The sequence below is a fragment of the Fonsecaea multimorphosa genome, assembly GCF_000836435.1.
Source record: "Fonsecaea multimorphosa CBS 102226 unplaced genomic scaffold supercont1.14, whole genome shotgun sequence".
In the NCBI taxonomy this organism is placed as follows: domain Eukaryota; kingdom Fungi; phylum Ascomycota; class Eurotiomycetes; order Chaetothyriales; family Herpotrichiellaceae; genus Fonsecaea; species Fonsecaea multimorphosa.
The window spans coordinates 613,845-636,836 of record NW_015971648.1 but is presented as its reverse complement, the minus strand read 5'-3'; the positions used below and the strand labels follow the sequence as shown (position 1 = coordinate 636,836).

General features: G+C 52.3%; 12 protein-coding genes across 12 annotated transcripts; 7 read left to right on the top strand and 5 right to left on the bottom strand.

Annotated features, from left to right (window-relative positions):
• Positions 1–368: 368 nt before the first annotated feature.
• Z520_07270 (uncharacterized protein) lies at positions 369–1,344 on the top strand (the record flags this gene model as incomplete). The annotated part of the gene is made up of 2 exons (XM_016777769.1): positions 369–1,064; positions 1,120–1,344. 2 exons carry the CDS (start codon positions 369–371, stop codon positions 1,342–1,344), a joined length of 921 nt encoding a protein of 306 aa, XP_016631279.1.
• A 183-nt stretch (positions 1,345–1,527) lies between these two features.
• Positions 1,528–1,725, top strand: Z520_07269 (uncharacterized protein; the record flags this gene model as incomplete). The annotated part of the gene is made up of 1 exon (XM_016777768.1): positions 1,528–1,725. One exon carries the CDS (start codon positions 1,528–1,530, stop codon positions 1,723–1,725), a length of 198 nt encoding a protein of 65 aa, XP_016631278.1.
• Positions 1,726–2,150: 425 nt separating this feature from the next.
• Positions 2,151–3,071, top strand: Z520_07268 (uncharacterized protein; the record flags this gene model as incomplete). The annotated part of the gene is made up of 1 exon (XM_016777767.1): positions 2,151–3,071. The coding sequence occupies one exon, from the start codon at positions 2,151–2,153 to the stop codon at positions 3,069–3,071; it is 921 nt and encodes a 306-aa protein (XP_016631277.1).
• Positions 3,072–3,287: 216 nt separating this feature from the next.
• On the bottom strand, positions 3,288–4,896 carry Z520_07267 (uncharacterized protein; the record flags this gene model as incomplete). The annotated part of the gene is made up of 3 exons (XM_016777766.1): positions 3,288–4,019; positions 4,112–4,252; positions 4,324–4,896. The coding sequence occupies 3 exons, from the start codon at positions 4,894–4,896 to the stop codon at positions 3,288–3,290; spliced, it is 1,446 nt and encodes a 481-aa protein (XP_016631276.1).
• Positions 4,897–5,909: 1,013 nt separating this feature from the next.
• Positions 5,910–6,453, bottom strand: Z520_07266 (uncharacterized protein; the record flags this gene model as incomplete). The annotated part of the gene is made up of 2 exons (XM_016777765.1): positions 5,910–6,033; positions 6,104–6,453. The coding sequence occupies 2 exons, from the start codon at positions 6,451–6,453 to the stop codon at positions 5,910–5,912; spliced, it is 474 nt and encodes a 157-aa protein (XP_016631275.1).
• A 901-nt stretch (positions 6,454–7,354) lies between these two features.
• Positions 7,355–8,203, bottom strand: Z520_07265 (uncharacterized protein; the record flags this gene model as incomplete). Its single annotated transcript, XM_016777764.1, has 1 exon — positions 7,355–8,203. One exon carries the CDS (start codon positions 8,201–8,203, stop codon positions 7,355–7,357), a length of 849 nt encoding a protein of 282 aa, XP_016631274.1.
• Positions 8,204–9,523: 1,320 nt separating this feature from the next.
• On the top strand, positions 9,524–11,872 carry Z520_07264 (uncharacterized protein; the record flags this gene model as incomplete). The annotated part of the gene is made up of 1 exon (XM_016777763.1): positions 9,524–11,872. The coding sequence occupies one exon, from the start codon at positions 9,524–9,526 to the stop codon at positions 11,870–11,872; it is 2,349 nt and encodes a 782-aa protein (XP_016631273.1).
• Positions 11,873–12,262: 390 nt separating this feature from the next.
• Z520_07263 (uncharacterized protein) lies at positions 12,263–13,335 on the top strand (the record flags this gene model as incomplete). Its single annotated transcript, XM_016777762.1, has 3 exons — positions 12,263–12,424; positions 12,483–12,642; positions 12,701–13,335. 3 exons carry the CDS (start codon positions 12,263–12,265, stop codon positions 13,333–13,335), a joined length of 957 nt encoding a protein of 318 aa, XP_016631272.1.
• A 550-nt stretch (positions 13,336–13,885) lies between these two features.
• Positions 13,886–15,562, bottom strand: Z520_07262 (uncharacterized protein; the record flags this gene model as incomplete). The annotated part of the gene is made up of 2 exons (XM_016777761.1): positions 13,886–14,347; positions 14,447–15,562. 2 exons carry the CDS (start codon positions 15,560–15,562, stop codon positions 13,886–13,888), a joined length of 1,578 nt encoding a protein of 525 aa, XP_016631271.1.
• A 560-nt stretch (positions 15,563–16,122) lies between these two features.
• Positions 16,123–18,396, top strand: Z520_07261 (uncharacterized protein; the record flags this gene model as incomplete). The annotated part of the gene is made up of 5 exons (XM_016777760.1): positions 16,123–16,282; positions 16,335–17,598; positions 17,651–17,805; positions 17,861–18,070; positions 18,119–18,396. 5 exons carry the CDS (start codon positions 16,123–16,125, stop codon positions 18,394–18,396), a joined length of 2,067 nt encoding a protein of 688 aa, XP_016631270.1.
• A 200-nt stretch (positions 18,397–18,596) lies between these two features.
• Positions 18,597–19,663, bottom strand: Z520_07260 (uncharacterized protein; the record flags this gene model as incomplete). The annotated part of the gene is made up of 4 exons (XM_016777759.1): positions 18,597–18,795; positions 18,853–18,999; positions 19,054–19,206; positions 19,263–19,663. The coding sequence occupies 4 exons, from the start codon at positions 19,661–19,663 to the stop codon at positions 18,597–18,599; spliced, it is 900 nt and encodes a 299-aa protein (XP_016631269.1).
• Positions 19,664–20,215: 552 nt separating this feature from the next.
• Z520_07259 (uncharacterized protein) lies at positions 20,216–22,458 on the top strand (the record flags this gene model as incomplete). Its single annotated transcript, XM_016777758.1, has 10 exons — positions 20,216–20,256; positions 20,324–20,427; positions 20,479–20,576; positions 20,630–20,775; positions 20,884–20,957; positions 21,009–21,192; positions 21,245–21,626; positions 21,689–21,882; positions 21,943–22,097; positions 22,157–22,458. 10 exons carry the CDS (start codon positions 20,216–20,218, stop codon positions 22,456–22,458), a joined length of 1,680 nt encoding a protein of 559 aa, XP_016631268.1.
• Positions 22,459–22,992: the final 534 nt, after the last annotated feature.

Genomic DNA, 22,992 nt, shown 5'->3' with positions numbered 1-22,992 from the left:
AGCTCCCGGTGCCAATTTTACCGGTCCACATTCTTTGATCAGATACATGCATACCTAGGTACCTCCAAAACAAGGGTTACTACGGAAGTCGGTAAGTTATTTCTGCTGTCTGTTTTGTGTTGTGTCGGACTCGACCGTCCCTGGATGCAGCATGGTAAGAAAACTCTGTTTTTCATGGTGTGTTGTTTCCCAACTATCCCAGCCTTTTGGATACGATTTCAGTCCCACTCTCAGTCTCGAGGCCTACCCAATAAGCAGTGAATGCCAGCTACAGACCCTGCAGGCCGTGTACAGAAAAGAAGACATACATCGTGGGAAGGAAATCGAGATCAAGTCAAGGCACTTGGGGGAAACGAGCAGCAAGCAATATGCCGTCGTTGTGGCTAGAAGAAGAGGGGGAGCAGTTCCAGGACGACCTCCACACGCACAACAATGATATACATCCCCCCTATTCGAATGAAGCACAGAATCCCGTCGTGGGAGCTGGATCACCGGCAGGACCACATCTCCAGACACAGATGAGCTACTCGGCACAACAGCAACTACCAAGCCATAACGCCCGCAGCGGCACCGTGGAAACAATATACAGCCCAGGCCCATACTCGTGGGGTGCCGCCGCCAGCACACCCATGATCAGCAAGCAGCAGCGAGCGCTTGACTTGATGATAGAGGCGGCGGCGCAGTATCCCGACGACATTGATCGCTCGAGGTGGAATAATAACCACCTGCCGGCCCAGGGCCAGCCGGATGCGACAAACAACGACCTCAGCTACAGCCCTGCGTTTTCGGACTCGCCTGTCATCAGCTCGAGCGTCGCGAATGCTCGTCACTCCCAGCCTCGGAGAAGGTCCTCGGACATTGATTCCTTGTTCGAAGACAGCGATGAGCCGGAAGAAGAGATATATGTGTTGCAGAGGCGTGACGAGGGAGTAGGTAATGGGGATGATAAGGATAGTCCAGCGAGCGCGCTCTTGACTCATGCTCATGATCTTGATACGCCTTCTCCTTGCGGCCTGAGCAGGCAGTTGCAGGGCCAGTTGAATGTCTTGTCGTCAGAAATAGGGGTAGAACCCCAAGAGGGCCATATGCATGTCCAACCTGGAGATGACAGTCAAGCAGCAAGGCAAGAGGAGGAGGCATCACAGAGGCGATTTCAAGCACAAGAGCCCCATGGATATGAAGAAATATGCAACGGCCTTCCAGCACAACACGGACAGCTTCACGATCAACAGCAAGGTCAACGGCAAGAACCCGAGACAAGAAGACCTGAAAAGCCTCACGATTGTCCCTGCGGATGCTCTACCGCGGCATGTTCTTGCCACCCTTCATACTGCGAGTGCCTAAGCTGCGATCACACGGAGCAAGCAAGGCAATTGAAGAGCGAGGCGGAAAGGAAATGGGGGCCAGGATACGAAGGACATCCCGGCGTGCCTGGCAACGTGCAAAGCTGCGGCTGCGGAGATGTGCAAAAGCAAAAGCGATGTTCATGCCTCCCAGGTTTGTGTCACTGTGCTACGTGCAGCGAGCATGGCGGACACGGAATGGTCGAGCCCGTCGACAGTTGTGGCTGTGGTGCGAGTGCAGGTGGTAACAAGTGTCGGTGTCACCCTGATCGATGTGCTTGCACGGACTGCGATGAGCATAACAAACTTCGTGGTGCAGACTACGACGCGTCCACGGAGCCGGAAGTATACCAGCAGCAAGCAGCAGGATCCCGGTTGGTAGACGATGGTGCGCCATCACAAAGTCAAGAAGGGCAACGGATGAATTCGTTCGTCGGATACAAGCAGAAGGGATCGGATATTCAGGACACGCAGCCCTGTGGGTGTACACAGGAGGGTCCTTGCTCCTGTCCACTTGGGAGATGTGGATGTCCTAAAGCGTATCCCTCGGTGGAGGAGGGAAGAGAAGTGGACAGTCAACAACATCTGTCGACGCAGCTCTGTCTTTGCAGAGAAGGTCAAGACTGTACCTGCTCCCCAGGCGGTTGCAGGTGTTGCAAAGCAGAGCGTGCACCAAACCAAGGGACCTCCCACAGTGAAGAGGAGCCTCCTGGACCGGTACAGGCTAGGGGTTGGGCATCGACTCACTATCATCGTCCGCTACATCTCAAACTCGCAGAATTGATCGAAAATCCAATGTCCACAACGATGCCGGTGGGGAACGCTCGCACATTCAGTCGAATGGAATCCGTGCTACCAGCGCCGCCGCAGCCACCGACGCCAGCGTTCAGTCAGCGGAGCTCGATACCCCCAAGTCGTCCGGATACTCCACGGCCTCCTTTAGACTCGACGCCTTCAACTCCGTACGCGGCGGATGTGCTTCAAGATTACGTTCAACAGAGCATAGAGCCCGCACTGCTGCCTTCAACCCAGGAGCATATCCGACAGAGCGTCGAGCCCGAAATGCCGCCACCGGACTGGGCGCGTGAGTCGACGCCCGCATATGAAGATCGCTCATTCACACCATCTCCAATCTCGCGACGGGATGTAGACATCGAGATGAGAGACGCCTCCCAGACATTGTTGCCAGGCGACCTAGGCCGAGAGCTCTCGCTACCGCCACCGACTTCTCAGCCAGACCCATCTATCGGTGACCATGCGGCCGTGTCCCCCGTGAGATTCGTCGCTCCTCCTCCGATCCCAGATGCCGGGTCCGCGATAAAGCAGCCTAAACGGGGCGAGCGGCGGAAATCCGCCGTGCACGGCTCGAAAGTCGAGAAGCGCTCGGCAACGGGCTCAACGGCGAAACCGAAGAGTCGAAATGTGACCAGAAAGCCGACGGCCTCGGTGGGTAAGTTGGTGGACAAGGCCAAGAAGAGAACCAAAGAAGCTGCCGCCGAGATTGTGGAGGGAGGAGAAGGACTCGGTCAAAGCTTCGGCAATGGGCCGCAGCTGCCTACTACGACGGCAGCAAAGCTGGGAGGCAAGGTTGCTGCTGCGGTGGAAAAGATCGAGCGACAGGTCAAACAGCAAGACGAGGAGAAGACCTTGAAGCAGAAGGACGGAACAGCGGTACGGAGAAGTCAGCGGGCGAACAAGGGAGTTCGGACTTCATTGGGATATACTTGAGGTCTGTATGCTTTGCAATGGATTACTTTCACCTTGATACTCTATCGGGTCTCTCATCGAGAGGTTTTGTGGAGGTTTCTTGTTTCGAAGCGGACTCTGTAATATGCTCAACGGGCGAGATTGCCACTTCGTGTCACCTTGAATGTATACATAGCACTTCTCTTTGATTTCTTGTCTGACTATGTCTTCTGCCTTTGGTGTGAAGGTCTCGCGGCGTCAATCATCTGTCGATCCCCTCGTAACGGCTTGAGATGAGTGCGATCGAGCAAAGTATCTTTGAACGAGGCTCAGCGGCGACTGCGTCACAAAGACACCTTCCAGGCAACACGTCAGATACGGTATTGACTGCAAAATCAAGAAGGCGTTGTCGTCTGCTGCGGCACGGTTTGCATCCAGGTCCTCGCACATGGCCTTGGTGATATCTTTTACTTCGGTGGCTGACTCGGACCCAGCCAGGGTGGAAACGGCGATCTGCACGTCAAGTAAGCTCATCAGCAGCTCTAGTATGAAGCTCCAGTAGCAGATCAACACGCCGGCCTTTTGGCCGTCACGGAATCTCAGCTGGTATTTTGGGTCTTCGAGGTTCGGTGTACACATGGGATCCGAGTGGGAATAGGGGTTGTCCATGACCGTGTCTGTGCTCCAGTAAATGGGCGCAGGTGAGCATGATTGCTTGAAGTTGTGCAACCATGCTTCAAGATCAGACTTGACCTTTGCAAAGTCGGCAACTAGTTCCTGCGCTACTCTCAATTTCTGCAAGAGATCGTCTAGACGGCCCGGATCTCCGTGCGGACTTTTCAGCAGCGACGGGATCAAGTCATCCGCTCGATGTAATAGAGAGGGAATCTCTAGCGCGATGTCGTGAAGGAGTTCCCTCCTTGTCTTGGGGCGACAAAAGAACGGCATGTATATCCATTTAGGTTCGGACAGGAAATTGGGGCGCCGTCTCTGCAAGGAGATGAATATCTGCATTTTGTACCTCTTAGTACGAACATTGATTCAGAAAATCGAGGCAAATGCTACATCGAGGGGCTCCTTACAATTATGCCGCGAAGTCCCGAGAAGGATTGAAGTAGATAAGGTGATTGGTATACTTCGGGTCCGGATATCTGGAGGAGCTGGAGCATTCCCTCGTGGTGAGTCAGGAAGCCTGTTCCGGTTTCTCCCAAATCATTCACGTACTGATATTGTTAGCCAACTGCGTCCGTAAATGTGGTTAGCGGCTGTCGGGATGGTCTCTGTCCATGCATACCTCGAACAGCTGCAGCGTTGTAGAGAGAGCGAGGAAAAGCTGACAGTAGCTCTTTTGTGGATGGGCCAACTCGGCCTGGGATCGAGATCCAATGAAAAGGCGAAATGCTCGAACTGCTGATGTGTATGCGGCTCGGGCCAATTCTGACAGCTTCGGATCCTTGGTTAAAAGGCTCAGGTACATGGTCAGGAGGCTGAATATTGATTGGTCCAAGATGTGCCGTTCGGATTGTTGCGCAAGAGGCAGTAACGAGCGGATGCATACGGCCACGCTCGAGCAATCCCCCTCAGTCGGGGACAATGGAACTCGATCGCCGCTAAAAAGGCCCATGTGATCTTTTGGTTGAAATGCATCCAGAACTGTCGAGTAGAAGAATTTTACAGGTAGCGTCGTTAGCGACGTCCTGAGTCTTAGAAGTGACGTCTGAGTCTGTCTTATGAGTCTCTGAAGAGCCTCGACAGTCGAGGAAGCGGCCGTCGCGGCCTGCGCCTCAGGCACCAAATCAGAGTCAGGACGGGCTGTATACCGCTGCATCGCAACCCTGAGAGCACCTCGGTGAGATTGTGTGCGCATATTCTCTGCATTACGATGGACGTAGATGCGGGCATTATTGGGTCCGCTGCATTTGATGCCCCTGGAGACACATCGGTGGCATTCGGGCTCCTCAAGGCCACACTGTTTGACGATGTCATGTCAGCCAAGTGTTGTTTGCAACGTGGTCTTCGTCCGATAACGTGCCTTCTTGCGTCTCCGGCGACACTCATCACAGCGGCGCGATGTGCCTGGGGAACTGGCCATTGTTCAGAAGAGGAAGGGAAAGCGACGGAGGGCAGACGAACACGAACATGCCAGTGCCAACCCTAGCGCTTTCATATCAATGGCTGCTGTTTAGTAATCTTCCGGAACGAATGGCACCATGCAAAAAATGGCAGATGTGGTTCTTATTAATGCAGACTTAGCCGGGAACATATCTTCCCTTGTCTCCGCACCTTCCACCGCTAGGACCAGAAGGGCAGTCAGCGCGCAGGCAGGAGCCAATGAGAGCACGCGAGGCTGCAATAGAATGCCAGAGTCCCTTCAGACATTCATAAGAATAAAAACACTAATATGCAAGGTGGCCAACCATTTTGGGATTGGGAGAAGCTTGCCTAGTTTTGCAAAATATGAGAGATGGACACAATTTGTCACGATGGTGCTTTTCTGTTGCCATTTCGATATTCTATTGATCCTTAAGATGTTGTATTCCTAACGCACCCATCTGCTCCTTGCCCCATTCGTACTCTGCAACATGCTTTAAGCATCGCAACCATCCCGTAGCGACGTCCTTTCATCTTCATTCCAAGCTTTTAGTCCATTCGCTGACGGTCAAGACTCTGTTTGCAAACAATGGCCAGATCAAATTTGTGCCCGCGTCCTTCTGTTCCGTGCTGAACCCAGCTGTCCCGTCCGAGCTGGATTTACATTTAGCTGCAGGGTTCCCAAGGCAGGTACAAGGCAAGCAAATCAAACTTACATCATTGTCAAATTGTATCCACTTGCATAAGTCAGCACTGGCGGTGTTACGTTTGAATCAACGCAGGGACAACTTACAGCTCATATCCGTATCGTGCCGTCGCCTCGATGCATGTGTTTGCGACCATACCCGCTAGGACCAAGTTGTGGATTCCCCGCTGTCGAAGTTGATAGTCCAAGTCGGTATTTTGGAAAGAACTTTATCCGGTTGAGAGCGGAATGTCAGCTAAGCAGACAGCAAGCAGGAAACACCGCAAGTTTTTGTTACCTCGAATTGAGATGTTGCGAGACGACGACATCCCCGTTCTCGGGATTGGGTTTCAGGCCTTCGTAAATTTCTGCCCCCCAGGAACCCTTCTCAAAGACCAAGTTCTCTTTGAGCCCTTCCAGTGACCAATTCATCATCTGCCATCCCTGAAACGAGTATTTGTCGGTCTGGCAATGAAGGCAGTAGTAGATGGGGATCTTGTTCTTGCGGGCGGTAGCGACAACTTCTTTCAAATGCTCAATAGTGCCCGTGGCGGCCATGCTTTCGGCGACACGCGGGGTAAGCTTTCCCTTCGGATGGAGGAAGTCATTATAGGGATCGATAAGGATGACAGCTGTCTGGTTTGCCATGGTGGGTGACTTTGCAGGATGTTTCTGTAAGACTTGAACTTGGTGTTTGTTTTGCTGCTGAAGAGGATCCGTTGCTGAGGGGAGATGGATGCTTTAAATATACTTCCGATGGATGGATCATCGGCTTCTCCGTAGCTTCCATAAGGCTCTCAGACCGTGTGTCTCTCGTAATAGTGGCTGTGTAGGTTCGTGTTTGAAGGCACGACCTAACCTACCCAGTGGTCAGCACTGCCGACTAATCGACCTATCCTGTTATGGCAGGAGAGGCGCCGAAGATACATCAGACAAGTCCGTGGGCCACCACTTGTCGCCTATAGTCCCATATTCTAGAACGTCATGGGAGGGTTTGCGTAGGTATGTTAGGCGGGCCTTTGCTGTCGGATCCAGCGGATATGGGTAAACTCTCTTAACTGACGACTAGATAGATGCCATTATCGCCCATTGTTTACAGCTCTTGACAATCCAAAGAATTGCCACGATCCATAAGCAGAGTGCGTGTTTTATATCGCTCTCTTTGATGAAGATGTCAACAGGATGGCTTTCGCACTCAGGCAGCTGTGTTTGCGTCAGCGGTCACCTCACCCTTCGGTCTTCTTTCCTGTGGCTTCAATAGAGTTGGCCGACGAGCCCACCTCAGATTACATATCTTCACGAACGATGACACCGAGAAGAACATTGGCTCCGGCTACCGATAGAATCCCTGATATCCACGAGGCGGTATATACCCATTTAAGCACAAAACTTCAAGAGATTGGAAATGTTTGCTCTCAAAGGGACGTTTGAGGGGAACAGAGCTGGCCCCTGAGGGGCGACGGAGCATACCACCAGAGCAGGAAAGGAACAGGTATTGTTCGCCCAGTACCCATGAATTCAGCGGCGACGCATGCAACTCCATCGTCTCTTAACTCCCTGCCACCCTCTCTACCTCATCTGCAAATTCTCTGAGATTCTGGAACCTCCATGCGTAGCCAACTAGCTTCTTTTCGAGCGCCATCTTACTTTCCGCCTCTTTCCCCCATCTTGGCCCATCTCCGATCAACCACACAGAGCTTAGTCCTAGCCGCTTTGCAGGGGCTTGATCATGACCAAGACTTTGTGCGACATGCAGGATTTGCTCTCTTTTCACGTCATTGTCGGTGCAGTATTGGATCAGGGTCTCCAGTTTTGCGTCATCCGCGCGGGTTGCGTCGTCGCCAAAGTCCTCTGCAGTGAAGATTTTCCACCAGCTCACCTCTCCAAGGCGACTTGACGTCGAGTTTGCAGTAATGTTCCAAGCGAATCGATCGATATTCGAGAGAGCCACAAGCCTATAGTGCTTACTCAGTCTCTTCAGCGCGTCCAAGGTTCCCGGGAACGTCGGCCATCCAGAGATGACAGCCTCGCTTCCAAAGCGCTTGGCTTCATCATCGCTACTCTCCACGCTCAATTCCTTAGCAATGCGCCTCCATATCTCGACCAGAATCTCATCAAATCGTCTGACGGGTTTCTCTAGCTTAATGGCGTCTTCTTGGCGCTGAAAAAGCTTCAGGAATTCAATAGACCCCACAGAGGCGGAGTCGGGAACGGTGGTAGTAAGAGGCGTGGAATTGAGAAAGGGCGATGAAGCTGGGAGACGAGAGAGGAGGGGTTGGAATGAGTCTAGAATGTGGGCTTTATATTCAATCAAGCTGCCGTACACGTCAAAAGAGAGAACTTTGTAATCGAGAAGTGGCAGCGGTGGCACAGTAGGCTCGGGCATAGGAAGGGCCATCGTTACTTTCAAGGGTAGAACAACAGCTTTTGATATAGATCAATTTTCCTAGGGGTTGGTTGAGCAAGACGATGGTAAATTGAGAATGATAAGACCGTGACTGAGGCACTGTGAGTGTCCACATTGAATGACAGGACCGCGATTTCAAAAGACATTGCCAAGCGCTCTTCTGGCCGGGGGATAGCGTCATAGTGGTCTTGGCTGTCACGTGAACTGCTAAAGCTAAAGCGGCGTGGCCGGCGGGTTAGGCTCGGTAGGCGCGGCCCGTAACGCGATGGAAAAACTGTAATCCCGGCATCCCTCATTTCCATGCATACCCTGGTATGTTCATCACTCAAACTTCCTTTCTCAACGCCATCAGAAGATACCTTGTAAATGGCATTCAGCACACGATTTAATCTGCTCCCTACGGGTACAATGGCGAGCCTAGCGGGGTCTACACCACGTGGCTGACGCGGTCACTAGAAAAGTCGTCAGCTCTCATGGCCAAAAACAAATTCATGGCAGAACAACTCCAGGCGAGGTCCAGGGGCTCCAGCTGAACCATCACTCGTACGACTACTAAGCCAGCGCAAAAGGTGCAAGACACCACCTGAAGTAAGCAGTGCGCGCTTCTGGTAGTGCAGTGCATGCAGCTCTGGTAATGCACACACCACATTGTCGTAGTAATTCGCTATACAGAGTACTTTTGGGCAGAAGTACCTCGTTACGGATGCGGCCGCTATTCTTGGTAAGAAATTCCCCTTTTTGCGGCATAACCCCGCCGACTTTCTGCATTTGGCTTCGATGCGCGAAACTGGTCTTCAGGGTCTCAGCCAAAATATACGGTGGCTGGCTGAGCGAGTACATGCGACGTTCGGGCGGTCAGCCTCAGTCTACGGAAGGAAGGCTCCAGAGCTGCGCTCAGCCAGCCTAGAAGTACTCAACATACCCCGCCATGTGCATGCCTTTTACTTGATTTGCTCCCATTCGGGAAACGTAATCCCTTTCATGCGGCTTCATTGAAATGGCGGATATGTCTGAGGCCATGTCTGGCCTGGAGCTGACGTGGAGGGCACAAATTGCCCAAAAGAAGCGAGCCTGCTCAGTCTAGAACCACCCAAATCTTTCAGCTTTCAGCGACTTGCGAGAGAGTGCTTCAGAGGCTGGCGAATGCTCCTTACATGGTTGGTATAAGTATTCCCCTCTCTTCCCTTCGATTGCTTGATCCTTTCGCACATCAACATCTTCTAGAAGACCTCTTCCCTACCAGCGCTGCCCTTCTTTCCTCACCGCTATCGCGAACACTTTCTTGCGATCTTTTGCTCTCCTCCAGACGACATGGCGACTGCCATTGTTCCAAGCCCTCTTTCGGCAACTGTCGAGACGCCGGCCTTTGATAAAGTTCCCAAAATTGACGTCAAACCCGTGGTGGAAGATCCATTACTTGCGAGCCGGCCCAAGTTTGAGCTGATCCCGCAAGTTTCCGTCAAGTCCATTCCAGAGGAAAGCAAGTCAGAAGCTTCCGATGATGCTGTCAACTCCCTGATTTGCTCCCATGCCCCGGTCCGTTCTACCTACCATAGGGAGGCTGTCTCCTTCCGTTCGGACATCCAGGTGCACCTCAGATCGGTGCAAAAGACCAGCGATGATATGCTCTTTAGAATTCGGGAGATTGTCGAAAGCCTTGACAAAGCCACTCATGAGAAACTCCTCCACAAAGAGCAGTACGACAGTTTGTGCCAGAGATATCAGGACGTCACTACTCGTCTTGAGAACTCCACTCAAGAATGCGTCACATTGAGGACCAGATTGTACGAGATGTCCAAAGCCCGCGATCGTGCCGAGATCGAGCTTGAAGCCCTGAGCGGTCGTCTCCTCGAGAAAGAACACGAATGCATCGAACTCAAAGAAGAGACCAGCGTCCTGCACAAGCAGATTGTCTCCATGGAAGCAACATTGGTGGATATCACTTCCAGACTTGTTGAGGCTGAGGCGACCGCAAGGATCCGCCTGGAGGAGTACAATGCGGCCGTCCACGAGCTGGAGATCCTCAAGGCGTCCATGACTGTCCTCTTCAAAGAAAAGGAAACCTTAGCCACGGAGCTGGCACTCTCACGCATGAAGTTCAAAGACGTCTCCTCGAAGCTTGAAGTTATCAAGCAGAAATTTATCAGCATCGAACACAAGTGTAGCTCGCTGGACACGGAGCTCAAGTCAGTCAGGGAAGAGCTTATCAAGGCCAAAGAGGCAAGGGACAAGGCACTTGCAGAGCGCAAAGAAGCTATTCACGAACGTGATGTGGCCATGCAACGTATGGACGAAGCGATCGAGGACCGGAACGGTGCGATCCGAGCGCGTGACGGTGCCATCTTCGACTACCAGAGTGCGAAGACTGACCTGGTGCGGGACCAAGCCTTGCTCAAGGACTGCCAACTGAACTTGGAGACTCTGCAATCTCGGTTCGAAATTGTGATCAAAGAGCGCGATTATGCCATGAACAACCAATCCAGTCTGGAGCATTTCCGCGATGAGCTGGTTGAGCAATTCAAGGAAGCTGACGCTCGTGCTCATCACTTCAAGATCGAGTTCGAGAAGGCTGTCGAGGTTAAGCAGCATGCCGAAGAAGAGCTTCGAAAGACCTTGAAGAAGATGGAGGACCTCCGGCACGACACTGATGTCCTCGTCATTGAGCGAGAGCAGCTCTACGTTCAGCTGAAGGAGTCAGAGGCACGACGGAACGAGGCAATTGCAAAGGAATCCAAGGCATTTGAAGAGCTCCTTAAGGCTACACAAGAGTGCGCACGGATGACGAAGAAATACGAGGACATGGAAGATGAATTCCAGAAAGCCGATAAGGAGCGCGCCATTCTCGACGAGAAACTCAGGACCCTCGAGGCCGAGCTCAAAGCCTCCAAAGTGAAGGAGGCATTGATGGCCGACCAGTTGGAGCACGCCAAAGCAGACGAGATCAAAGCACTCCGGGAGCGGAACGAGATGGCTGAGAAACTCTCAGTTTCCGAAGAGCTCAACAAGAGTCTCAAGCAGCAAAAGGACGACATGGAGAGCAAGCTCGAAGCTAAAATCAAGGAGCTGGAAGGCAAGTTGGCGCAGAGCGGAGCCGCGAATACCACTCTCACAGACAAGGTCGATAGCCTTGAGAAGGCCTTTAGCAAAGCTGAAGGCGAGAGAGACAACAAGATCAGAGAGCTGGAAGACACGAAGCAACAGGCTGCCGACCAGAAAACCAAACTTGACAAGGAGATTGTTGATCTCAAAAATGAAGTCGCCGAAGCCCAGAAGAAGGAGTGGGAGACCGACAAACTGCTGCAAGAGAAGGCCGGCGAGCTTGAGAAGGAGAAGGGGGTCATGAAGAACTATGCTGGCAACGGCGAAGTGCGAGGCAACATCTGGGTAAGGAACATCAATTATGGTACGATGCGTCTGCCAGACAGCCACAAGGCGTATAAGATGGCCCTTGACCGCTTCTACAATGCGAAGGCTACTCCCCTCAAGGCGGACAACAAGGTCCTCGGCTGCGATCCCAACTTTGGTGTCCAGAAGACCCTTATTGTACGCTGGGCTCAGAAGGATAAAGAAAGCAAGTGGGAGGACAAAAGAGCTCTCTTTGCGTGGGAGCGAGGTCCGAACGGCGATGAGATTGACTTTCCCCTCGTCGGAAAGGCCTAAGCGAGGAGGAAAAGAGGCTCGTTGGAGGGAGGACAGAACCGAGGCGTGGGGGCGAACGGGCAGATACGTAGGATACGCATGCCGCAACTGGCTTTTTCTTAGTTTCTTTGGTGATACTTTTAGCTCTTGTATAATTTAGGCAGCCGATGAACAACCATTATTACTCTGCGTGGTCGACCTCTGATCAAATCGCCTAGCAAGGCTGCGACTTTTCAGCCCCGCCATTTATACAAAGGGCGCTAACCAAATTGGATTTAGCAGTCTTGCGGTGTGAAGCCGTGACATACGCGCTGTCAGCCTCGATACCAGTCCAGCCTTTCCTTCTCTGACAGGCAATCAATGACTTAACTACTCGCAAAAGTCCTTACTCCACACCCATATCAGTGAAAGATGTCTTCCGAGATCCCAAGCTCAGTTTTGGTTCAACTGATGCAGTCGGGCGACTTCAGCGATCTGAAGTTTCTCTGCAATGGCGAGGAGTTCAAGGTCCACAAGGCGATTGTTTGCACGCAGTCTCCGGTGATCAAGGCGGCCACTGAAGGATCTTTTGAGGTGCGACTCTTTCCGCGGGCAGCTCTTCAAAGGTCTACTGCCTAACACTTCATCACAGGAGTCACGCACCAACGTTATCAAAATGGACAACTTCGATCCCAGAGTCGTGAGACAGCTGGTGCAATTCATATACACTGGCGACTACGAAGTTGACGGGGACCAACATGTGACTCCCGACCAAGGAACTTGTGAAGGCGTCAGCGACAAGGTTGAGGAAGGTAGGAAGGATACATCCATTTACTACATGGTTTTGTAACCGATAATAATGAGGTCCAGGTACACTGTCGAAAAGTCAAGCTCCACCTGATGAAGACCAACCCAACAGCACAAGTTCCTCCTTGCCAACCGCGTCAGATGCGGGAGCGGCGGATCCTCTTCTCCAACACATCCGCGTCAATTCTATCGGCGACTATTACGGGGTGGAGAGACTTGTTTCACTAGCGAACAGGAAGATTAAGTGTCTTCACAAGGATGCGAACGACAAGTCTTGGGTTGGATGCCTGCCCGCCGCAATCGAAGCAGCGTCCCAGTCAACAGGAGATCACCAAGTCCAGGAAATCCTGGCTGAAGCGACTGCAGAGAATCTTCCCACTCTGCTGTTTTCCACTCTGCTGGTGTCAGATCGATTCAAGAGCCTCAGCCTCTTCACGGACTTCTCAATAAGAGTCTTGGAGTATTGTGCCCTTAATAATAAAACCCTCAAGTATAAGCTCGCGACCGCGCACTCTTCCCACGCCGAGACGCAAAAGCAGGTCAAAATCCGAGAAATGGAGATCGAAAAGTTGAAAGAGTGCATGAGGGTCTTGAACAAGACCAGCGAGTGCAGGAATTGCGCTGCTGAGTTCAAGTGTACGATTGACCCGAACGAGCGTCTTTTGCGGTGCGCCAAGTGCATGTGCAAGCACTACTAAGACCTCCTAGTTGGCTAATATGAGTGGGCTGGAACGATTTCTATTGCTGCCCCTACGCTTATGTACATGTATTATTTCATCAATACCAGTATGCAAATTCGCACAGGCGGCGAAACGCTCCGAAAGCGGCCCAGGAGTGAGGTGAAATTTCTTCGTATCACAGCCCAGAGCTTCCAAATGTACAAGATTTTCTTAGCACGAAGGAGTTTACGCATCCGATACGAGCAACGGTGAGGGAACCTAGTCTACTCAAGTTCTGCGCGAGTCGGGGAAAACGTAGCAAAGAAAGAAACCAAGTAAGTGTACCTTGTAGGGCGGATGAGACTGCCGACGATATGTGAAAGGCTGGAATGGCGACGAGGTAGGTATCTACGACATCCATGACTTGCGGTGGATAGGCCACTTCAGCGCACTATACGTTATATACCATGAGCTGTGTCTCATGTCGGAACCTATATCAGGAGGAAAAAGGCGCCAGCATGTCCGCAAAGATGTCTCAAGATCGACCCGCGCGGAGTTTTAACTCCCTCTCTGTCCCTGTCTGTATCTTTCAAGCAATGCCCAACTTCTGCTTCTGGTCCGCCAGCCATCCCCTGGCAATGTCTTCGTGGGTGGAGAAGGTGACGCTGTCTCCAAACCCCTTCAACCAGGTGATGAAACGCTCCGACATGCCGATGATGTGGGCGAGCCCGGACGTGTCCGGGTGCATCAGGATGGGGAAGACAAAGTCCGTGGACGCGGTGCCCTCAGCGCCCGAGTGGTCCCACAGCCACATGAACTTGTCCTTCCACATCTGCTCCACCACGCGGGTCGACACGTAGCCCATGCTGTTGGCCAGGTGCGGCAGGTACTGCAGCGGCATCATGTCCTCATTGTACCACCCGCAGGGGATTTCGACGAGCGGGTGTTGCCCCTCGGGATACGTCTGGGGCGAAATCTCTGTCGGGTGCAGCCATGACGAGGCCGGCTGGGTGAAGTCGATGGCTTTGATTGGGGGGTCGCTGGGCGTGAACTGCATAAAATCCAGTCAGTAAAGTTGTCTGGGAAAAAGATACACGGAGAACTCCGGCACGGAGAGGGGAGGATAGAAACAAAGCTCATCAGTACTTACATATGGCTGCGAGTCGTGGTGCATGAGTGACGTGTCATACAAAAACTCGTGCTGTCGCAGCAACTTGACCGTGGTCTCCCTGATCGTATACATGGGCGCGCGATACCCTCTGGGCTTTTTGCCGCACAGCTTCGTCGCCACTTCTATGCATTTGAGGAGCACGTCTCGCTCTTGCTCCTCGGTCATCTGGTAGATCCCTTCGTGTGAATAGCCGTGGAGTCCGACCTCTGCTCCGGACTCGACAACCTTCTGGACGGCATGAGGGAACGTCTCGACGGTATGGCCTGGGATAAACCACGTCACCTTGTCTGCAATGCCGCACCTTTTGAGCATTTCGAGTAGGCGAATGGCCCCGACCTGGCCGGCAAAAATCCCCGAGGAATAATCGGCCATGTTGTTGTCCTTGTGACACCCAGTCCCCAGCCAATGTGACACGGCGTCGAAATCAAACGACAAAGCTACTTTGACCCGGCGGCGATGTGTTGGAGACACAGTAGGCGGGATCTGTGCCAAGCTTCCCGCGTCCAAGACGTAGTATTCACAATCTGTCGGCATACCCCCGTTGACAGGTGCCAGGTCCTGAGGACAAGCACTCATGACTATGATGAGGTCGGTCTGAGCTTGCAAGGTGACAAACTGGCCCCGTTCGGAGGTAGGAATCTTGATGTCTAGTCCGCCGCGGTGGTCAATGGCCACGTTCATGAACAGATTCAACGGATCCGGCACCCAATCGTCCGCGATGTGGAAGCCAGGAAAGCTGTGCTTCAAAGCCTGGTGCATGTTGTCGGTGCAGTTGTCATGGTACCCGTCGTAGCCTTGCATACGATACCTCTCAGCATCGCATGCCGACCAAATGATATCGTGAACGCCCTTGGTCGTGTCCTCCGTCAGGACAAGCATGGGCTTCCTTCGTGTGCTGTATAGTTCATCGCCCTTTGAAAGAGCCACCTTGAGCAAGATGGTTCTGGTATGAACCATGGACAGAAAATCATTGGGATCTTTGAGATTGAACGCCCAGAAGTCCACCACTTGTTTGCCAAACGTGTTGACAACCTTCAGTTCCTGTCCCGCCTTGACGGAGACCGCAACAGCCTTGCGTGCTGGTAAGATGGCCATCTTGTTAATGGTTCTTGACTCGGCAGGACGCAGCGAGGGTGGCAGGGAAAGATGCAGAAGCTCGCGATTCAATTCCTATTTGATGTCTGGTTCTTATTCTGTAAGCTCCCAAGCATTTCGAGGGTCCTCGGACTTGACCGCCCGGCCAGATCCTGTCGGACACAGGCGCCCAACCATCTCCATGCGTTGCGGGGAGATGACAAGCCATGCAGCCGAGCCTATCCCTCGGAGATTCGCCAGTCGTGGATAGATTTCGACCAAAACTCGTCGAACCGTGGAATGGGAACAAGGCAAATCTATGGTGTGCCGTCGAGAAGTCGCTGGGGCCGCTTTTACGGGGCGGAATAACTCCATTGTCTTGGCGCCTCTAGCCCGAATCGGCTCCGGGATAAAGATGGTGCCGCCCTACGTATTCCCCAAATGAGTCTAGTGGGACACGCTGCAGTAGGTGGTGGAAAAACTCGCTGGTTTACTGCCGATATGGAGTCAGTTTCCCGTTATCATCTTCAATCGTGTTGCCTTGAGATTCGAATCAACCCAATCATGACAACAACCCCGCGATGCAACAGGCCGCTACCGTAGATGACTCCTCCCGCAGACGGCGGTTCAAGATACGGAGCGAGTTCGGTCTAGCAAGACAATGGCGAAGCCGGAAGAACCGCCCATGCGACGCCTGCCGGAGACGGCGAAGCGCGTGTGTCATCGAAGACCGGCCACCATGTGAGTGATTATATGGGTGGTCTTGGGCTCGCAGACTCACTTATCGGAGAAGGTCTTTTCTGTCGAGGAAGGGGACTGGACTGCCAATCCACATCGCAACCCCGGACTGCGCGGCAATCTGGCCTCCAGGAACCAGACCCCAATGACGAACAACTGGATACGTTGGAATCGCTGGCCGAGTCACATCTCGGTGAAGACAGAGTGCTGGAGATGCAAGCCAGTCCTGGAGATGCTGATGGCCATCATCTTCTCTCTTCACCTAATTCCCACAGGGGGAACGCAGAGATGCAGAGCCGCCTGTCGAGCGTTCATCCGAGACCACAGAGCAGCAGCGATGTCCATGTACTTGAAACCAAAGTTCACACTCTGGAGGACGGGCAGGACTTGACAGCACATTGTATGGGGCTGTCGGCGGAGCAGGATACTCATCTCCTTGCGTCGTTTCGATCCGTCATCATCAATGAGACAAATCGTGTCGACGGCGACATCATCCAGGTTCACCCCGGCAATCCCGCCACAGGGACCCCGCCTCTTCACTTCACTATACTAAGAGATTGGTTCATGCCATACGATGATAGGATCAAACACGAGTCCTCGCAGGAAATCGAATTCAAGGTAGGACCGCACGGCCCTGGTCTTGTCCGCCTCTACTTCAAACATGTCCATCCCGTCTACTGTGTCGTTTCCAAAGTTCGTTTCCTGCGCGCGTACAAGGAGGATAAGCTGAGCATTCCAGCGTCCCTTCGAGGAGTGGTCTACGGAATGGGTGCGGTCTACTGGAAACAGGACCCCATATTAAGAACACTCCATCGCCCATTTGAACAATATGAGTTATTCCAAGCTGCCCAAGCTTCGCTCGAACGGGAGCTTGACGCACCAAACCTCTGGAAGTTGCAGGCCTGCCTATTGATGATTCACGAGAAGGCAGCCGGCAATGGCACGTTTGAGACTCCGCGGACGTGGACTCTCTCAGCGCAAGCCGTGGCGTGCGCTCAGATGATAGGGCTTCACCGTGACCCGAACCATTGGAAGATTGCACCATGGGAGAAGAGCCTGAGGAAGAAGTTGTGGTGGGCCACCTACGTGACCGACATGTGGGCATCGGTGAGCCATGGGAACCCCTTTTTGCTCCACGCCACATCATACACGACTTCCAACCTGGACATGGACGATATGAGATTCGATGAAGATGTCCCTGAAGACCTCAAAGATATGGTAGACGTCGCAAGCGCAAGCTTTGATGTTTCAACAGCCGCACGGTTCCTCGAACTTGTGAAGCTTACCCAGATACTCCATAACTTATTGGACACAGCTTTGTGAGGACTCCCTTTTTCCGAAAAGTTAGACTCAGACTAATTCTTCCTGCAGCTCCGATCACGCATACCGAGCGGCGATGCTGGACCTTGCAAGCCAGGAGAGCAGACTCTTGAATATTCAGAGAGACCTTGAATCCTGGCATTCGCTGATGCCATTGTGTGTCACCATGAATTACAACACGACCAGGTCTGAGTTCCGCAACAATGGTATGTGCGACAAGAAACGCATGTAGATCTTGTGACCCAGCTCACTGTCGATTAGCACCACTCCACCTGGCCTATTTCGCAACTCAAATCCTCCTCTTCCGAGCCTTGATGACTCCAGCCTCGATGGCTGCCAAAAATAATCCGCTGTCATCCTTGCGGCGGTTTTTTGGCGCAGCAATAGAGCAACTCCGGGCCTTCTTGGATTTCATGAATGAGATCACACTCGAGGGTCTGCAGGCATTCTGGGGCCGACGCAAGTCATCCTGTTTCCTTTGTTTCCTGTATTGAGTGAAGTGCAAACTGACAGAAGTAGATGGCCGATCGCAGTTGATCCTCATTGGCAATTTCTTGATACACCTATTTCTGCTGTCCTCCAACCCGGAGCAGGTTAGCGGCACATTTCGACTCTTGGAGCACTTTCATGAATCCCTTCAGAGGATAGGTGAGCTCGTTGACGAGGAGTCAGTAGGTCTGATCCGGCCTGTAGCGCTCAGAATCGACTCTTTCTTCACCCAAGCGGCGCAGATTATGAGACGTGGGTTGGCGACGGGCTCTTATGCCGAAGCAAGGATGGGGGAGACACCACCATGATGAAAATCTGCAGCCTTTACGGCCAACCGAGGAGAGATCGCAGTATAGGGCCTGTTCAATGGAACGGGCTACGTCCTCCTTCTGTATCTTTCTTCCTTGTTCTAAGTGCGTCCCCCTGCAATCAATCGACATACCTCGTCGCTCGTCTTTCTGCCGTCTCAGCTCCCCAGCGCTTGAATAGCCTGGGAATTTCCAGGCCGTTATTCGTCGTCTCCGAAAAATACCTTGATTGGCATCCAAGAGTCGTTGACGACCTTGAACCGGGTCTTGATACCACTAAGAGCCGCCATGTCGTTTTGGGTCAGCTCCCAACCATCCAACTGGAAGTTTGTCTCGATCCTGGACAGTGTCACGCTTTTAGGGATGATGCTCGTGCCTCTCTGGAGGCTCCATAGCAGTCTGGCAATTCGGTCAGTGTCGTGCACCATTTCTTGATAACAAGCCCTGGACACTTACAGAACCTGTGCGGGAGACTTGCCAACTCTGCGCGCTATTTCAGACAAAACAGCTTCCTTGTAAAGCGGATTGTCTGTTGCGCCTCCAAGACAGGAATAAGCTGTACAATGTATGCCTTTCGACGCGCAATACTCTAATAATTTAGGACTGCTCAACGGGTCAGCATGGCTTCAAAAGGCATCCGAAAAGCGAAAGACTCACGATGGATTGCCAGGGTGCAATTCGATTTGGTTCACCGCAGGAACAATCTTGCAAGACGGATCACCCAGAAGCTTCTCTAAATGCCGAATCTGAAAGTTGGAGACGCCAATGTTCTTGACTTTGCCGGAATCCAGCAGCTTTTGCATCTCCTGCCTTTGCGGTTCAGCCAGGAACTGAAAGACTCAGGTTGACAAACTATAACAACATACCAGGTCTTGACAAAGTCCCAATCAGACAGATGCTTCGAGGGGTCTTCAGGGTCGGTGGAGCAGGGAAAATGAACCAGGTACAGATCAATGTACTCAATGCCTAAGTCAGCTAGGGATTTATCGAATCCTTCACGAACTCTGTGATGCCATGGGTTGTCCAGCTTCGTGGTTACCCAGATCTCCTCTCGCGGAACCCCTGAATCTCGGATGCCCTGGCCAACCTCGACCTCATTGCGATAATTCAGAGCTGTGTCGATGTGGCGATATCCCGTCTGAAGCGCGTGACTGACAGCGTTGCGGACTTGGTCTGGCGGTGACTTCCAAGTTCCCAGACCTACAGCGGGCATCTCTGCTCCGGTGTTCAGTGTGAACTTCTGGGACGTGTGGTTGAAAGTCACCATCCTTGCTTATCTTGATCGTCGAATCGATCACAAAGATAACGGACGAACGAGGCGATTCAGATACATCATGCCGGGAATGCATTATTGAGTTGAGCTTTTGTACCAGCTCGGCCAGGGTAGGTGTCGGGCGTATGACCGTCGACCTCAACCTCCGTTCCGCATGCAAACCCTTAAGCGGAGAAATGGGGAGCCTTGTGGCGGCAGGAGAGAACCCTGCATACGGAGAACTTTCCTCTCCGAGATCCACCGTCTCCAGTTCGCCGAATCCAGAACCGCATACACAGGAGATACGACCGTTAGCAGAGATCGGCCAACTTTAGTCTCCACTTTGTCGGCCAACTTTGAAGCACTTGGGCGACCAACATAGTCATTGTGCCACTTGACCAACCAATATGTATAAGCACTGTCTCCGACTTTCCTCTCCCACCAAGGTCGAATCTTACCCCATCCACCTCCTGCCACGAGAACACGTTTCATTCTCTTTCGTAACAGAATCTTGTCTTACGGAGACGTGCACCCCCTGCCGCAGGCTTTCTCACAACAAGAACCACTATGGGGCTCCAGTGGGAACAGCTCAAGGAGCGGCTGCAAGTGTGAGCAGTGCCCAAAGCACCGCAAGATCTCATGGAAGGTTGACGTGCTTATGATCGACGTATCTAGGCCTAAAGACAAGCACTCGTACTCCGACAATACCAGGTGGTGTAACCGGGATTTAATCCCCATGCCGCCGGAGAGACGGACCTGGGGTATATGGGGATACTGCGGTAGGAGGACACATATCTGGTTTGCACGGCATATATACTGATCTGCCCCAGGATATTGGACTGTCTCAGGTTCCTGCATCTCGGCATGGTCGACGGGAAGCACGCTGCTTGCCTTTGGGCTCAGCCCACAACAAGCCATTGGCGTCGTGGTATATCATTACGTCAATGAACTCAAGAGATAACATGCTCACAAAAGGTTTAGATCTTGGGAGGTGTGCTCACGGGCCTTCTGGCCGTGGCATGTGGCTGGATGGGTGAGAACCATCATATTGGCTTCACCGTGTCGTCTCGATTCTCCTGGGGCATTCAGGGAAGCTACTTTCCAGTGGTGCTTCGCATTTTCGTGGCGTAAGCTCCCCCGGATGACGTGCCCAAGTCGATGATATCCTCTAGCCAACAGATCTCTCGCCGCAATATCTGGTGATTGAGATAGTAAGGCTAACATTCAGTGTCTAGTTGCATGTGGTTCGGGATGCAAGCCTACTGGGGAGGTCAAGCTACGAGGGTTCTTTGGGGCGCCATCATTCCAGGTGTGTTTGGCATTGACCTTTTAAGGACTGCGCTGACGAAATATCCGAAAGGCTTTGCGCACATGAAGAACTACTTCAGCGAAGGCTCCCATCTTTTGACGAACGACTTCATCGGATTGATCATTTGGATGGCCGCTTTCATCCCACTCGTCTTGGTCCGTCCTGAACGCCTGCAGGTTCCCTTTGCCATCTCCTTTGTCCTGTTCGCCGGGTCTTGCTTCGGCCTGCTCATATGGTAAGCTACAGAACCTCGTTCTCGAATGGACAACCTTGCTAACCACGGTTAGGGCTGTCCACGTTGCGGGAGGGGCTGGCAGTATGTTCCACGAGCCCGGAACAAGCGACAATGTGGGATGGGCATTTATGTTCGGCATCACCGCCATTCTTGGTGCCTGGGGTGCTGGAACCTTGGGCCAGTCTGACTGGACGAGGTATGCTAACCGCAAATTCGCTCCGACACTGTCCCAATTGCTGGCCGCTCCTGTCACTATTGCTGTCACTGCCACGATTGGCATCATTGTTACCAGCGCTGCGAAGGACATCCTTGGGGACATAGTCTGGAATCCTATCTACCTGTTGGCGGATATTCAAGATGAATACCATTCCAGCCCCAGAGCAAGAGCCGGTGTGTTCTTCGGCAGCTTGGGTCTTGTGAGTTCACAACTCGCGGTAAGTCTGGACAGCGGACGCTTTTGGTACATTATGCGATGGCCAACTCTGACGGACTCCAGATATCTGTCGTCTTAAATTCGGTATCGACCGGCATGGACATGGCTGGGCTGTGTCCCAAATATATCAACATCATCCGTGGGAGTTATATCATGGCGGTCATTGGCATCGCCACCCAGCCATGGCAACTTTTGAGCACGGCAGACAAGTTTCTCAAAGTCCTCAGCGGCTTTGGTGTCTTTATGGCGCCTGCGACGTATACCTCCCATTTATCTCACAGTCCATCAGGGATTGACTGACCTGATTCTTTTCGCAGTGGGGTCATGTTGGCCGACTATCATGTCGTTCGTCGCACGAAACTGAAGCTCAACGATCTGTACAGAGGAGACAGCTCGTCGATCTACTGGTTCAACAAAGGCGTTAACTGGCGCGCTCCTGTCGCCTTCCTATCTGGCGTGTGGCCCTTGTTGCGTAAGTATTTCGCCGGCTACCGCACTACGTGGTGGATAGGAGATACTGACAGAACATAGCTGGTCTCGTGGGGACTGTCAACAGTAGCACAGATGCCTCATTTGTCGGCTGGATCCGTCTGTACAATCTCACCTTCATCGTTGGGCTGGCAATCAGCTTTTCCGTCTTCTGGGTATTGAACTTCTTTTTCCCGCCGTCTGGTCTGGGCGAAGAGGCTCCTTTCGTTGAGGACGACGTCCTCTACGGGGTCGAAGAGCGCAACTCAGAAAGCGCCGACGAGAAGAACCTCGCCTTCAGTGCAGGCGGCCGGGGCAACAGCAGCGACAACAAGCAAGGGGCTGTGGCGACGGTCTCTGTTTAGAGCATCTCTGCCTCCATCGATAGATCTTGTCTGTGGTCGATGACGGCTTGTGTAATGACAGGGGAAGATGACTCGTTGCAATATTGTGGGCGCGAAGAGCCATGATAGAGACATAAACAGATGAGTGTTGAAATCACTTGGTTCTTTTATTCCGAAATTCGTGCATTCCTGCAGACCAAATGATGCCCGCCAGAAGCATGCAGGATCAAGAGGATCATGCGGCACCCGAAGTCGTCTGCAAATGTTCCCTATTTCTCATTTACAGTAGGTTTCCAAAAGTCACCGGACACCGACCATTTTACACCAAAAGTAGCACTTTTCAACCTAGTATAACTTTTTAAATTAGTATAGCGACTATACCTTTTTAAGTTAATAACTTATAGCTTATATTAAAATCTACTAGATATTCTAGTTATAGATTAAAATAGTCTATAAGTAGAGAGAAATCTCGAATAAAGTAAAAAAAACCGTAAAATTCGGTGATTTTATATATAAATTCGAACTTTTTTAGTTTCTAAGCTAGATAACTTAACG